The sequence below is a fragment of the Plectropomus leopardus genome, chromosome 4 (assembly GCF_008729295.1).
Source record: "Plectropomus leopardus isolate mb chromosome 4, YSFRI_Pleo_2.0, whole genome shotgun sequence".
NCBI classification, from domain to species: domain Eukaryota; kingdom Metazoa; phylum Chordata; class Actinopteri; order Perciformes; family Serranidae; genus Plectropomus; species Plectropomus leopardus.
This window is the reverse complement of record NC_056466.1, coordinates 4,503,767-4,517,243: the sequence shown is the minus strand read 5'-3', so window position 1 is coordinate 4,517,243 and position 13,477 is coordinate 4,503,767. Positions and strand designations below refer to the sequence as shown.

At 36.2% G+C, this 13,477-nt stretch overlaps 3 protein-coding genes across 3 annotated transcripts; all 3 read right to left on the bottom strand.

The window, feature by feature from the left end:
• Positions 1-170: 170 nt before the first annotated feature.
• LOC121941596 (carcinoembryonic antigen-related cell adhesion molecule 21-like) lies at positions 171-5,335 on the bottom strand. The gene is made up of 8 exons (XM_042484422.1): positions 5,305-5,335; positions 3,619-3,762; positions 2,933-3,037; positions 2,559-2,729; positions 1,545-1,886; positions 1,208-1,465; positions 1,031-1,121; positions 171-717 (listed from the first exon to the last, which is right to left on the bottom strand). Exons 1-8 carry the CDS (start codon positions 5,333-5,335, stop codon positions 705-707), a joined length of 1,155 nt encoding a protein of 384 aa, XP_042340356.1. The 3' UTR covers positions 171-704.
• Positions 5,139-7,543, bottom strand: LOC121941467 (carcinoembryonic antigen-related cell adhesion molecule 21-like). Its single transcript, XM_042484259.1, has 4 exons — positions 7,410-7,543; positions 6,463-6,720; positions 6,277-6,370; positions 5,139-6,125 (listed from the first exon to the last, which is right to left on the bottom strand). The coding sequence occupies exons 1-4, from the start codon at positions 7,540-7,542 to the stop codon at positions 6,089-6,091; spliced, it is 522 nt and encodes a 173-aa protein (XP_042340193.1). The 5' UTR covers position 7,543; the 3' UTR covers positions 5,139-6,088.
• Positions 7,544-7,744: 201 nt separating this feature from the next.
• On the bottom strand, positions 7,745-10,583 carry LOC121941595. Its single transcript, XM_042484420.1, has 5 exons — positions 10,292-10,583; positions 9,979-10,212; positions 9,036-9,140; positions 8,640-8,736; positions 7,745-7,751 (listed from the first exon to the last, which is right to left on the bottom strand). Exons 1-5 carry the CDS (start codon positions 10,515-10,517, stop codon positions 7,745-7,747), a joined length of 669 nt encoding a protein of 222 aa, XP_042340354.1. The 5' UTR covers positions 10,518-10,583.
• Positions 10,584-13,477: the final 2,894 nt, after the last annotated feature.

Genomic DNA, 13,477 nt, shown 5'->3' with positions numbered 1-13,477 from the left:
ACTAGAGGGAGTCAGTGAACACAGACCAAACAGGTCATCACCAAGACTACACAGCTGCAAGTTATACACTAACATACGAGTTGAATACGATACATTGCAATACAGTGAAACAATTTAAATCTAGTTTTAGCTCTTATGCAATTATTTTGTGACTTTTACACAGATAATTGCAAGATAACATTCATTAGGTCTCTGGATAATTTTCAGCTTGATGATGTACTGTACATGAAACTAGGAGAACTGGGAAATATGATTCAAAATGCAACTATTAGTAATTGAAAGCCTTCATGTTGTGGCTTTAGGAAAATACTTTTTGGCCACACTTGCAGCATTTTTCAAAGGATGACATGTTATCTGATATCTCAGAAACCTACGGTTGGATTAGCATAAAATTTGGTGCAAACGTTCACAGTTCTCATCTAGTGAGTGACTTTTCATCCAGCGCCACGATAGGAACATTTCTTACCAACTATTAAATGGAAAAATACAAAATAATACTTCAGTGACTCATTCACTTGCAGACTGTTTGAAAGCTGTCTAACATTTTAAAGAAAACTTGGCTGAGATCAGATAATTCAGCTTTTTGTGATCTCAGTATTTTGCAGTTATGCATGCACACTGCATCTGAACTCAAAAGGTGCTTCTGCAGCACGTGAATCATTCTTTGTCACCAAACTTGCACAAATACCTCAAACCCATGAGATTTATGTCCATATACTGCGCACACACACACATACACACACGCACACACAGAGAGAGAGAGAGAGAGAGAGAGAGAGAGGGGGGGGGTTAGATTTGTCTGTAAAAAAGAAGACTCAGGGTGACATGCTGTGACTCCCATATAATTCATGTCCTTAAAGTGTAACTGAAGTCAACAGAAAAAGTTAAACACACTTTCTCAGCTTTCACATTTTTACTCACCTGTCACCATTTATTGGTTACGCTGTTCAAATTATTAATTTAAAAAATAAAGTCAGTAAAAAGAGTTTGATTACAGGAGGTAAAAAAATAATAAAAAATCTGTGTTTACCTCAACCACAGGTGGAAGAGAAGAGGAATCACGATCAGTAATGCAACAGTCAGTCTCACTGCATTAATTATCGCCATTGACTTCCCAGAAGCTGGAGAGAGACAGATGTGACATTTTTTACAGGTTGGAGTAAAAACTAATATGTCTGCAAAATTTTCAGGTAAAATTAAAAGGCACCTTGAACAGTCAGAGCCTCTTCAGGGGATGTGAAGTCTCTCTGGGTTTTGACAGCACAGGAGTAGTTTCCTGCATGCAGACTGTTGACTGGGTCTAGAATCAGGTGTTTGTTTTGGCTCCCTGTCAGGGTCAAAGGTCGACTGTTGAAGAACCAAATGTAGTTTGTGTCGTCAGTCAGAGGACAGCTGGTACTGCAGGTCAGTGTGACTCTCTGGTCCTCTGTCACCACTGCAGAGGGAGTGAACTTCACTTTCAGACCTGAAAGACGGTCAGAGTGGTCAGGAAATGAAAAAGACAAACTTTTAATATGAATGCAATACTGTGTGCATTAAGTTACCTGTGACTGTCAGCTTAACAACTGAAAAACCCGACTGTTTCCATCCTCCTTCATTTGTTATGACTCTGAATATGTATTCTGCTGAGTCATTCTTATTCAGATTTCTAATTTTCAGGGTGTGCTGGTTCTCTCTGTTTTCATGATACTCCACGCGACCTGCGTCCTCAGTCAGTTTTTCAACAGCTTTGGTGCCCACTCTCTTAATTTTATACCAAAATTTAGACTTCAGATGCTGGTTTTCAGGATACGAGTATTCACTTGAAATGTTCGCTGAAGAGCCCTCTGATGCACAAATTCTTCTGCTGACATAATTTACACTCCAGCAGTTGTTTCCCTTAATACCTGAAAAAAGGCAGATTTTTAGTCAGTATATTATTTAGATTTAGTATTTCTCCCCCAAGTTGATTAAGACTTTTTTTTTGCGTTACAAGCTTTCTTAAAAGTTGCTTGTTTAAATATGTAAATGAGGCATTATTTGTTACTTTTTATACATTTCCAGAACATTAATCTAAACATTGGATACATTTAAGTTTAAAATCATGTTGTGTTTAAATATGCAGATGATGCATTATCTAATTAAGATTGATTGATATAGATCTGAAATAGATATCTAAAATGTGTATTTATGGATATTTTATTTCCACTAGTCTGAGAAAAGACACGTAACGGAAGTAAAATGAGCCAAAATCTCAAACTTGACTAGTGCATGAAAAAAAAAAGTTTTCATCTGTAGTTTCTGGGCTTAAATATAATTATTGTGTAACAAAATAAAGAATGGAGAAACACGGTCATGGATGGCTATCCATTTAACTGACACAGTGAGATATCTTTAAATACCAATGCTTAAATACTTGCTGTCTTTTTATATAGTGTTTTGGACTGACACACACTGGCTGTGATAACTGTTAAATCACAAAGACAGCTTAACATTTGATAACAGTTGTGACCAACTGTCAGCACTTTTTACTCAGGAGCGCTGGCCCAATTTCAGACCGTATGCTGGTAAGTGCTCACAGACTTCAGCAGAACGCAGATCCTCAAGGCCTTTTACAGCACAGGAGAAACTTTCAACTGCATGTCTGTTCTTGTAGCCTTTATATGCAGTTTGATGGGCAGTCAGAAGACAGCTTGTGTGACAGGTCAGTATGACGTGGCTCCCTGCAGGTGTCCTCTGGACATACACTTCTGTCACAACATAATACACATTTCATCACAGTTAGACACAGTGTGTAGAACTGGTTGATGACTCCACATTTTTGTTCATTGTCTTTTGATAGAATGGTACCATGACTTCATGAACACATGACGTTATAATATGGACAAAAAATATACACCCGTCCCCCCCCAAAAAAAGGTGTGTTTGTGTGTGTAGTGTCAGTAAACTTCACCTCTGGGATATGTGATGGAGCAGGGCTCATCCACTGATGTCTGCTTATAAGAACACATCCTCCCTTTAGCGTAGGTCACATTAAAGCAGGTCGATGTGACAGAATCTGGACAAAAAAAAAATAACATGCAGTGTTTTAAAACGTGAACTTGGTCACAGTATTTCATAAGCTTTGTCATTCTTTAAGGTTGCAGTGAGAGTAAATTAAAACCCCTTGAAAATCTTGTGTTTGCTGACCCCCAGTGGTTCAACCCCCCAGTCATCACTTGCAAAATGCCACTCAAATTAATACAATGTAATCAGGAAGATACTCAAAATTACCAAACTGAGACACAAGAAGACCACAAAGACATGCAGAGGAACTGAAAATAACAAAGATAACAAAATAACTACAAATGGGTGCAAGAGGATTCAAAATAAAAAAACGACAAAAACACAAGGAGTCACAAAATGTCTACAAAGAGACACAAAATGTCTACAAAGAGACACAAAGCAACCACAAGGAGTCACAAAATGACTACCAAACACACAAAAAACCTACAAAGAGACACAAAACAACTATAGAAAGACACAAAACAACCACAAGGAGACTCAAAACCACCACCATTTGTGTAAATATCTCACTTCATGACCAGTAGAGACAATACAGAGAGAAATAATTATTACGAGGCTTGAAAAGGTACTCACCCACTGAGACTTCTGGTGCTCTGAGATGCTCGTGTCCTTTGACAGCACAGGAGTATGTGACTGCTTCCTCACTGCTGACCAGCTGTTGGTACCAGGGAGACCAGTCCTCATAGAGGAACTCTCTGTTCTTGTACCAGATGTAGACTACAGGGTTTTCAGTCAGAGCACAGCTGGTGCTGCATATCAGTGATACTGTCTGTCCCTCTGTGGTGGGAATCACCTTTACCTGCAGGTCTGAGATGATGATTTCTAATATAATACTCTGATTATTGTTTAAGTAATAAATCAGTACTTTGGGGAGAACCACTGTACCTGCAACATGGAGCTGAATTTGACTTTGCCTGCAGTTTTCTGCTTCTTCATTATTTTCTTTGCAGCAGTAAACATTTACATCACTTTCTGTCAGATTTTTGATTGTTAGAGTGAATTTACTGTCTGCAGACATGTTGTACGTGACATGACTTCCATCTGCAGAAAGCTCATTCAGAACATACTTGGAGTCATCCCAGTGTACAGTGTACCATGTCATGCTTGAAGTGGGATTTCCAGCTGAGCAGGACAGATCCACCGATGAACCTTTCAAAGCACAGATCCTGTTTGCTCGAACCCCTTTAACAGATGTAAACATCTGATTTAGACTCTGAAGGTAAAGTTTATTTTATAAAGAGCATCATATAATAGTTTAACATAAAGAGGAATAAACAATGATTCATACCTGAGATGTGCAGGATGAAACATATAAACAAGCACCCGGCCTCTGCCAACAACATGGCGGCTGTAGTCCCTAAACTTAAAATCAAAAGAAAAAACATGAAATGACAGCATTTGTATTGACGTATTCACAATAACTGCATTTATGCAAATACGTTTTTAACATGTTACTCACCAGTATTTTAACAATGTGTAGGCTGAAGAGGACAAAGTGAACTGTGGGTCAATGTGCAGGAGGTGAATAAACAGCATGCAGCTCCGACATCCAAACTTCACTTCCTTCCTCCTAACAGATTGAATCTGAACATTTCAAATGAAACCTGTTGATTATATCTACGGGCAGCTCATTCGTTTATCTCTTCGCGCTTTATCATTAACAACACTTTCTGATGTTTACATTGATGTTTCTGCTTCTATGCAACATGCAGTTATGAAAAAGGTGAATTTTCAACGTCATGAGTACAATAAGCAAATATTAAACTGATATTCAAAAACATTAATTAAAAATCTGATGTAAATTAGGAAAAATATGAGAAATTCTACAATTTATGGGATTAGGAAATCTATAGAATGCATTTTATATTTAAAGGGAAATACGTATGATTTGGAGGTCAGGATTACAGATTACAACCAGCTGAAACTTCTCCCGGTTAGAATTCATTCAGTTTTCATTGAGTTGTTTTTACCAGGAACTTACGTAATTATCCACAGAGGTCTCTTCCTCCCCAAAACAAACACAAACATTAAAAACTCTGAATAAAACAGTTTTATTCAAATCAGTGTTTCTCCAGCATTTCAGATCAAGATGTTCAGGAGGTTTTAACCAGGAGCTGAAATTATAATCAGAGTTCTCTTTCTCTTGAAAACAAACAGACTAGGTGAGCTAAACCGGTGAAAACACTGACTATGGACAATGGTGCCAGTATTTGGTTTGTCTGTTTTGGGCTACCATAGAAACATGGCGGTGTAACATACCGATCTCCGTAAGTGAGGACCTGCTCTCCATGTAGAGATAAATAGCTCATTCTAAGCGAAAAGGAAACATAGTGATCATTATTTTCAGCAGATTCTACACAAAAGAATACATACTTATTATACAAGTATTGTATTCAGTTTCCCTCTAAACCCTACAAAGTCAACCTTTAACTTATAACAGCAAAACAACAACAAAGTTTGTGATGTACTGTAAATCATCAAAGTGAGTTATATACTCTCAAACACTAGATTTTCTTTGCACCCCCCTCCCCCATTGCTGTATATGGACATCAGTTTAAGCTGCATCATATTAACTTATTAGCAAAATGCATCTTAATTACATAAACTGCCCAGCTAATATTTAAAAAAGCTGTAAAACAAATGAGAACTAAACAACAAACCTTACAATGAAAAAATCAAGCTGCATTAATTTGTATTGCACAAATGGCTGAATAAGTCGAAGTCCTGACTTAATGTCAAATCCATCTGACACATATTGTTATTACAGTTCTTTTGGACTCATGTTTCTGGTCACTTAACAAATTAAACCCATTATTTACTACCAAAATCAAAATTCAATACCTCAAAACTACAACAAAACATACATGCTGCATATTGAGTTGCCTGACTTAAAATGTGTCTTTGCACCGTTTAGATTATCATACAAAAGATAAAGACAGGCAGTTGTTGCACATGTTGTGAAGCATCCTGTTTACATGCTTAATCACATAGTAGACCGTGTCCCCTCGTCATCTGCAGGTTCTCTTTGTGCTGCAGGATTTCATTACCATGACTGAGATGTTCTCACTCTGTAAGTGCGTCTGCAGGGCAATTAAAACAGAAAATGACAGGGAAACAAACATTTTTAACTGAATTATATTGGTAAGACAGTTAAAACTGCAATTGTTAAAAACAGTAGGAATATGCTGATAACAGAAAGTAAAACTAGAAATCTGCAAACAAGTCTTTTACCTCAACCACAGGTGGAAGAGAAGAAAAGGAATCGGGATCAGCAATACAACAGTCAGTCTCACTGCATTAATTATCGCCATTGACTTCCCTGAAGCTGAAGAGAGACAGATGTGACATTTGTCACAGGTTGGAGTAAAAACAAAGCTTCTAATGTCTCCAAACATTTTAGTTGAAACTAAAAGGCACCTTGGACAGTCAGAGTCTCTTCAGGGGATGTGAAGTCTCTCTGGGTTTTGACAGCACAGGAGTAGTTTCCTGCATGCAGACTGTTGACTGGGTCTAGAATCAGGTGTTTGTTTCGGCTCTCTGTCAGGGTCAAAGGTCGACTGTTGAAGAACCAAATGTAGTTTGTGTCGTCAGTCAGAGGACAGCTGGTACTGCAGGTCAGTGTGACTCTCTGGTCCTCTGTCACCACTGCAGAGGGAGTGAACTTCACTCTGAGGCCTGAAAGATGGTCAGAGTGGTCAGAAAATGAAAAGGAAGCATTTTATCTTTGAAATTTGACTGTATGTATTGCATAAACTGACATGCAGTCTACTACACACTCTAATTAACGAAACAGCCTAAAAAATGTCTCTTGTAGTGTAAAAATAGTCGGATTGCTTAGAGTTTCACAATGGGCTGCAATCATTGCTACAAGGGATGCATGATAGAATCGGCACATCATCGGTAAAAATAATATGATCATCGACCAACATGCTTATTTATGCCAAAATGACAAACATACTGTGTGTGTGTGTGTGTTTTTTTAATAGCCGTAGCAATAGCCATTATCTTTATGTGAAACATCAGTTATTATGGTTTGTTGTAACAGGCTGAGGTTGTACTATGTTAATTTGCATTGCCCCTATCAAATAAACTTTATAGGTAAAAAAAATATATAGTGGCATATCAACACAAAATCCAATATTGTGCATCCCTAATACAATACAGAACAGTTTTCCCAGTTTTTTCCTGTTTATACCCCTGACTTTTGCTGTGGTTACATGTATATCGATATTGGTATTCGTTATATGCCAAGTGAGTTGTTATATTTTGTCATATTGGAAGATGGTGAAAAATCCGATATCTGGCATCCCCAGTTTCTACAATAAGCCCAAACCTTCTTTTGTTCTCCTGTCATCTTAAATTACCTGTGACAACCAAAGTGACTCCAGAGAAATCAGACAGTTTCCATTTTATATATTTTTCCTTGAATGTGAGTATGTATTCTGCTGAGTCACTCCTCCTCAGATTTTTAACTGTCAAGGTGCGGCTGCCGTTCATGTGGTCATGATACTCCAGACGACCTGCTTTGGCTGTGAGATTTTCAGCATGCTCCCCACCACCTGTCCTTACTTCATACCCAAATTTGGACTCTGGCTCCCAATAGTTTCGATAGAAGTTTTCACTTGAAATGTTCACAGAAGAACCCTCAAGAGCGCAGATTCTCCTGCTGCCGTAATTCACAGTCCAGCAGTGTTTTCCTTCAGCACCTGGGAGAAAGATGAAATACAAAATGTTTAATATAAAATAAGTTTTAAAACCTGCAGTTATTAAATTCTTTCATTATAAACAGTATTAAAGGGTAACTTTGGTATTTTTTAACCTGGAGCCTATTTTCCACTGTGTTTGTGTCTGAGTGACTAATGACAATGAAAGTTTTTGAAACTGGTCCTATACTGAGCGAGGGGGCTGCAGTTTAATCACTTGGGGCAATTGCGCACTATCATTGTATGTCGACTAAAAGTGCTTGTTTTTGCGACTGACAGACTCAAGTTATTTTATAATTATCTAACATTATTGAAAAGATCCCTGCAGAGATAGACCAGAAACAACCTTCAAATCACCAAACCCTCCAGACTCCATTTAAATAAACTGAAAGTTTAGCACATATGGAGTCAGCATATTTTCACATCTAATTGGGTTAGTTAACTCTTTAAATCCTGGCCATGTTGGTTTGATTTATTTGTAAAAATGTTGGAAGAATGCAATTAGCAACTTCACAAGACATGACACCAAAAATTGCAAGAAATAATTTAAAAAGTTACACAAAATGTACCTGAAAATAAGCATAAAGAAGTAGAAAAAAATCTGCTGAAATTTTTCTTTTTTCAATTGTATGCTTTTTTTCTATAGCAGTATATTATCGCTATCTTGTCCAGCCCTAATGGTTATGATTGAAATTTCCTTTTAAGTACTCTAATGACACAAATGCTATAATAGCTGGTTCACACTCACAAACTTCAGCAGAGTGCAGGTCCTCGTGGCCTTTCACAGCACAGAAGAAGCTGTCAGATCTGGGTACTGTTAAGTTTTGACGCTCACTGTCTTTGTAAAGACGTTTATTCCAACGAGAAAAGTAAGACATTCTTGTCCAGTACCATCTGTAGGCAGTCTGAGGGTCAGTCAGAGGACAGCTGGGGGTACAGGTCAGTCTGACAAAGTCCGCATCTAAAAGAGTCCTTTGAATATGCAGCTCTGTGAGGAGATGACAAACTCACTTCAGCTGCTGCGCCATGTTACTTTAGTAAAAAAAATATTCATTCAAACACAAGAAATATTTGATTTGTGCAACTTCTTTCTGTTCTTTTTCATAAAAAAACAAATGACAACATGGAATTATGTAGTTGATCCATCGTATTGTAAAAATGTGACTAAATATGATGCTTCTCTCACTGCTCTGTTGAATTTTGAGATTTCTAGCAGAATTTGAGGGTGTAGTTATTCGTTTGAAGGGTGTGCAGGTCAGAGATGTGTTTGCGTGTGGTAAACCTGACCTGTTGGATATGTGATGGAGCAGAACTCATTCACCGACATCTGATTGTGAGGACACATCCGGCCTTTAGCATAGGTCACTGTGAAGCAGTCCGGTGTGACAGAATCTGGAGTAAAAGAAACAAAGAGTTAAAACATTCCCTGAAAACCCTGTTGTGATGTACTCCTGGACACTGTGACACCACTGCTGGATGTAGTTTGGGGTGCTTTATGACCACAATGTAAAACTAAACTGTTTGTTTTGAAGGGAGGATTATCAGAGAATTAGCCAAAAACTATATTTCTAAAAATAATTATTTTATTGCTAGAATTATGTTACAAAAAATATATAATTCATGTATGAAATAAATACATTTTATCAGCACATTTTCCATTTTCTTGTTTGCTAATTTCTTGTAGCCTTTTTTTTTTTGCTACTTTTTGGGCCAAGTTTCTTCTTACCTTCTCCACATATTTTTTTATTGAAAGAAATAAGACTGATTTCTCAGATTTGTTGATTTTGTTAAATGAACTTAAGAGGAAAAGTTGAAGTAATTTTGCAATTATTCAAAACAAATAAAGTTTAATAGTCAAAAAACATATTAATGAAGTGAATTTAATTCATTTGTTTTTAAATACTTTAAAGTTTATTTGACAAGAAACATTAGTAACTTTTGTTCTGAAGAATAACCAAAGCTCCTCTTCAAGTTGTTCTCTCAAATTCAGTCAACTTAAAAAATTTAAGGCAGCCTGAACACTAATGATTTTAGGTTAAAGCAATTTCTCTTCTTAGCACAGTATGGACAGTAAGAATAAACACAGAAACCATTAACTTGTGCTTATGTACTTGTTACATATGGCATGGGAGAGTTGAGATTGATTTAAAAAAATCCTTTAAGATTTATTTGAAAGCATAGAACATATTGATCCAGATGTGTCACTGTATAATAAAAAGCTGTCACTCACCCACTGAGACTTCTGGAGCTCTTAGGTGCTCATGTCCTTTGACAGCACAGGAGTATGTGACTGCGTCGTCACTGCTGACCAGCTGTTGGTACCAGGGAGACCAGTCCTCATAGAGGAACTTTCTGTTCTTGTACCAGATGTAGACTACAGGGTTTTCAGTCAGAGCACAGCTGGTGCTGCATATCAGTGATACTGTCTGTCCCTCTGTGGTGGGAATCACTTGCACCTGCAGGTCTGAGATGATGGTGAATAAAATAAGAATTCATACACTGATGGCGGTCTTAAAAAGATAAATTACTGGCAGCCACTGTACCTACAACACGGAGCTCGGTTCTGTAGACCCAGCAGCGCCCTGGGTTGTCACTTATGTTCCCGCAGCAGTAAAATTTTGCATCGCTCACTCTTAGATCATTGATTGTTAGAGTGAAGTTATTCTCTTCAGACATGTTGTACCTTGTATGATTTCCATTTAAGAGTAAATCCTGAACAAATGGATGCATAGGTGAAGAGTGCGCCGAGTGAACAGTGTACCACGTCATGCTTGAAGTGGGACGCTGAGCTGAACAGGGCAGATCCACTGATGAACCTTTTAAAGCACAGATCCTGTTTGCTTGTCCCTGAACCCCTTTAATGGAAGGCTTCATTAGTAAACATATCTGGATGAAAAATTCTTAAATCATAGATTTTAACACAAACCACTTTTTGTACTAATATGTTGCAAACGATCTAAATGACAACCTTGAGAGATGACATTCAATCTTTTCTATACTGCTCACTATATTTACATTTTTATTCCTCCACAACTGAACTCCTACATTTCAAAGCTTCTACCCTAGTTTCGTCTTGCTTGTGTTCAATGTTGTGTTTATATTTATTTTTTCCTAGTTTATCTTCCTCTTTTTCTAAAAAAAAATTATAATAAAAAAATTGCTGATATTTGATTTTGGGAATGTGGGTGTATGCACATTCAATATGTTATGTTTTTTACAGTATGGGTTTATATAATAACAATAATAATAATAATAATAGCATTATAACAGTTAAAGATTTATAATTTTTTTCTCTCTGTTTTACCATTACCATGACTAGCCATCTCAACCATTTAGGTGAGAATTTTACAATATTATGTGTTAGGCTTTGATACAAATGTATTATTGCTTTCAGTGTGGTGGACAACATTACTCATTATATATACATATATATATATATATATATATATATATATATATATATATATATATATATATAAACTTTTATAAAATGAAAAGAATGTACAGAAAAATCATTGAAATTCTGCTGGCACATATTCCATCTGCATGGTAATCACTTTCACCATCACTTAACTTTTCACCTAGTGCCTTCACACCGTAAAACTTTCCAGTCCATTATATATTCTAATAATATATATATTATTCCAGTAGTACTCCTCTTAATGAGTTGACCTCAAGTTGGAAATCCTGTGTCCCACCTATTGTAGATTGAATATATTTTTTTTAAAGCATGGTATAAAACAAGCATTCATACCTGAGATGTGCAGGATGAAACACGTGAACAAACACCCAACTTCTGCAACCAGCATGGCTGTTGTAGTCTCTAAATTTAAATCAGAAAAAAATACAGAATAACAGCATTTGTATTGATGTATTAACAGTGACTGCATTCATGGAAATAAATAAATAAATAAATAAATAAATAAATAATAATAATAATAATAATAATATATATTACTCACCAGTCGTTTTACAATGCAACTGTTACAGAGGACAGAATGGACTGTTGAAGAACAAACATGCAGCTCGGACAAACTTCACATCCTTCCTCTTTTAAGTATTGACTGATGGAATCTGAACAGTGACATTCATTTATTTTTAGACTGGACCTGCTGATTCAGTCTACAGACATCTCATACATTTACCTGTTCACTGCTTCACTTGCTCACTTTGTTCCAGGTCATTAATTTAAAAAGTCTTTAAAAACAAATTTACAGGTAATTTTCTAGTCCTTTTTAAAAACACATGTAAAAAAAAAATCTCACTAAAATTTTGGTAATTCTTCGCAAAACTCATCATTGCCTTTTTCTTTTTCTTTTTTCTTTTTAACAGTGTGTTACAAGAGTTATTGACACTCAAAGACATGAACTCAGAATATGGTGCAAACAACAAACTGCTAACAAAGAGTAGAAAATATTACTTACTTAATGTGAATCATCATAATGAGTTTTCCAAACCATTGTACATGATTACACACTTACATATTCTAACACCGATTTTTTCAGAAAACACCTCTTTTACTTGATTTGCTAGTTCAGTACTTTCCAGACACTTCTCATAATTGCCAAATTTATGCCCTGGCAGTCGTCACAACTGCTTCATATGAACACATGTATCAGCCAAGACTTATCAGATTTAAGAACTACGAACTGTAATATCTGATTGTGTATGTGGTAATTATGCTCTAACGCAAACATTTCCTAGAAAATATGATATCAATTAATCCCCTAGTTTATCTCAAGACTTTCGCCAGTATTTTCAGATGTGGACATATTAGGTATCACTTCCTTGTCACTGTTTGCTTCTGACTGACATACATTTACTGTATCAGCAAAAAGCATCTGAAGTTTGTACAGACTTAAGATCACTACTCTTTATTTTACTTTCTTATATGAGTGTAATTCTTTTATCCATATTTACTAATTTATATATGAAATTATATTTTTGCACTCGGACCTCTATCTGTTCATACTGTATATGTGTGCAGTGCTGTTTAATATTTGTGCTCTAATGTTCTTTATTTTGGTAGTCATGGGTTTCTGATAATTTATTTTTATTTTAACACATCATCAGAATGTGACTATTTTACTGTCTTATTGTCCACCCATCCAGATGCGGAATAAGAGAGTATATATATGCTTTTTAAAGGTAAAATACCTTTTAACTATTTCTGATAGAAATTAATGTTGATATTACACCACGCACTGAGTCTTGATTAACAGCATTTTCATCAAACTTACCATTAACTCAAAGATTTGAGGTCAGCCTGGTAACCTGTATTTGGTTTGTTGTTTTTTACTGTGTAGTTCAATACTGAGTGGACTTCAAGTTCACATTGAACCCCACTAGAGGGAGACGATGTACATGTTGGACTGCAGCAGGGCCACATGTATGAAGTTAATTTTGTCTAACTGTAGAGTTTTAAAAAATCACCTTGGTCTATGCTTCTCATCTAAGAAAGCAATAATTGAAAGAGTGCTGCAATGTAAATGTTGTCAAATAAAAACTTAAAACTTAAACTTATTAACTGATAATGAAGATTATAGTTGCAGCCTATGTAGATTCCTCTTTCCCTTTGTAGCACATATCAGATTGGGCACTCCTCAAGGTTCAATCCTGGGCCCCCTGTTCTCTTAAACTTCCTCTAGGTTAAAAAAAAAAGGCTATTTTTTTTTACTAACATGATACATCCATAGGTTGATTCTGATTATGCACAATGTACAGTGTGT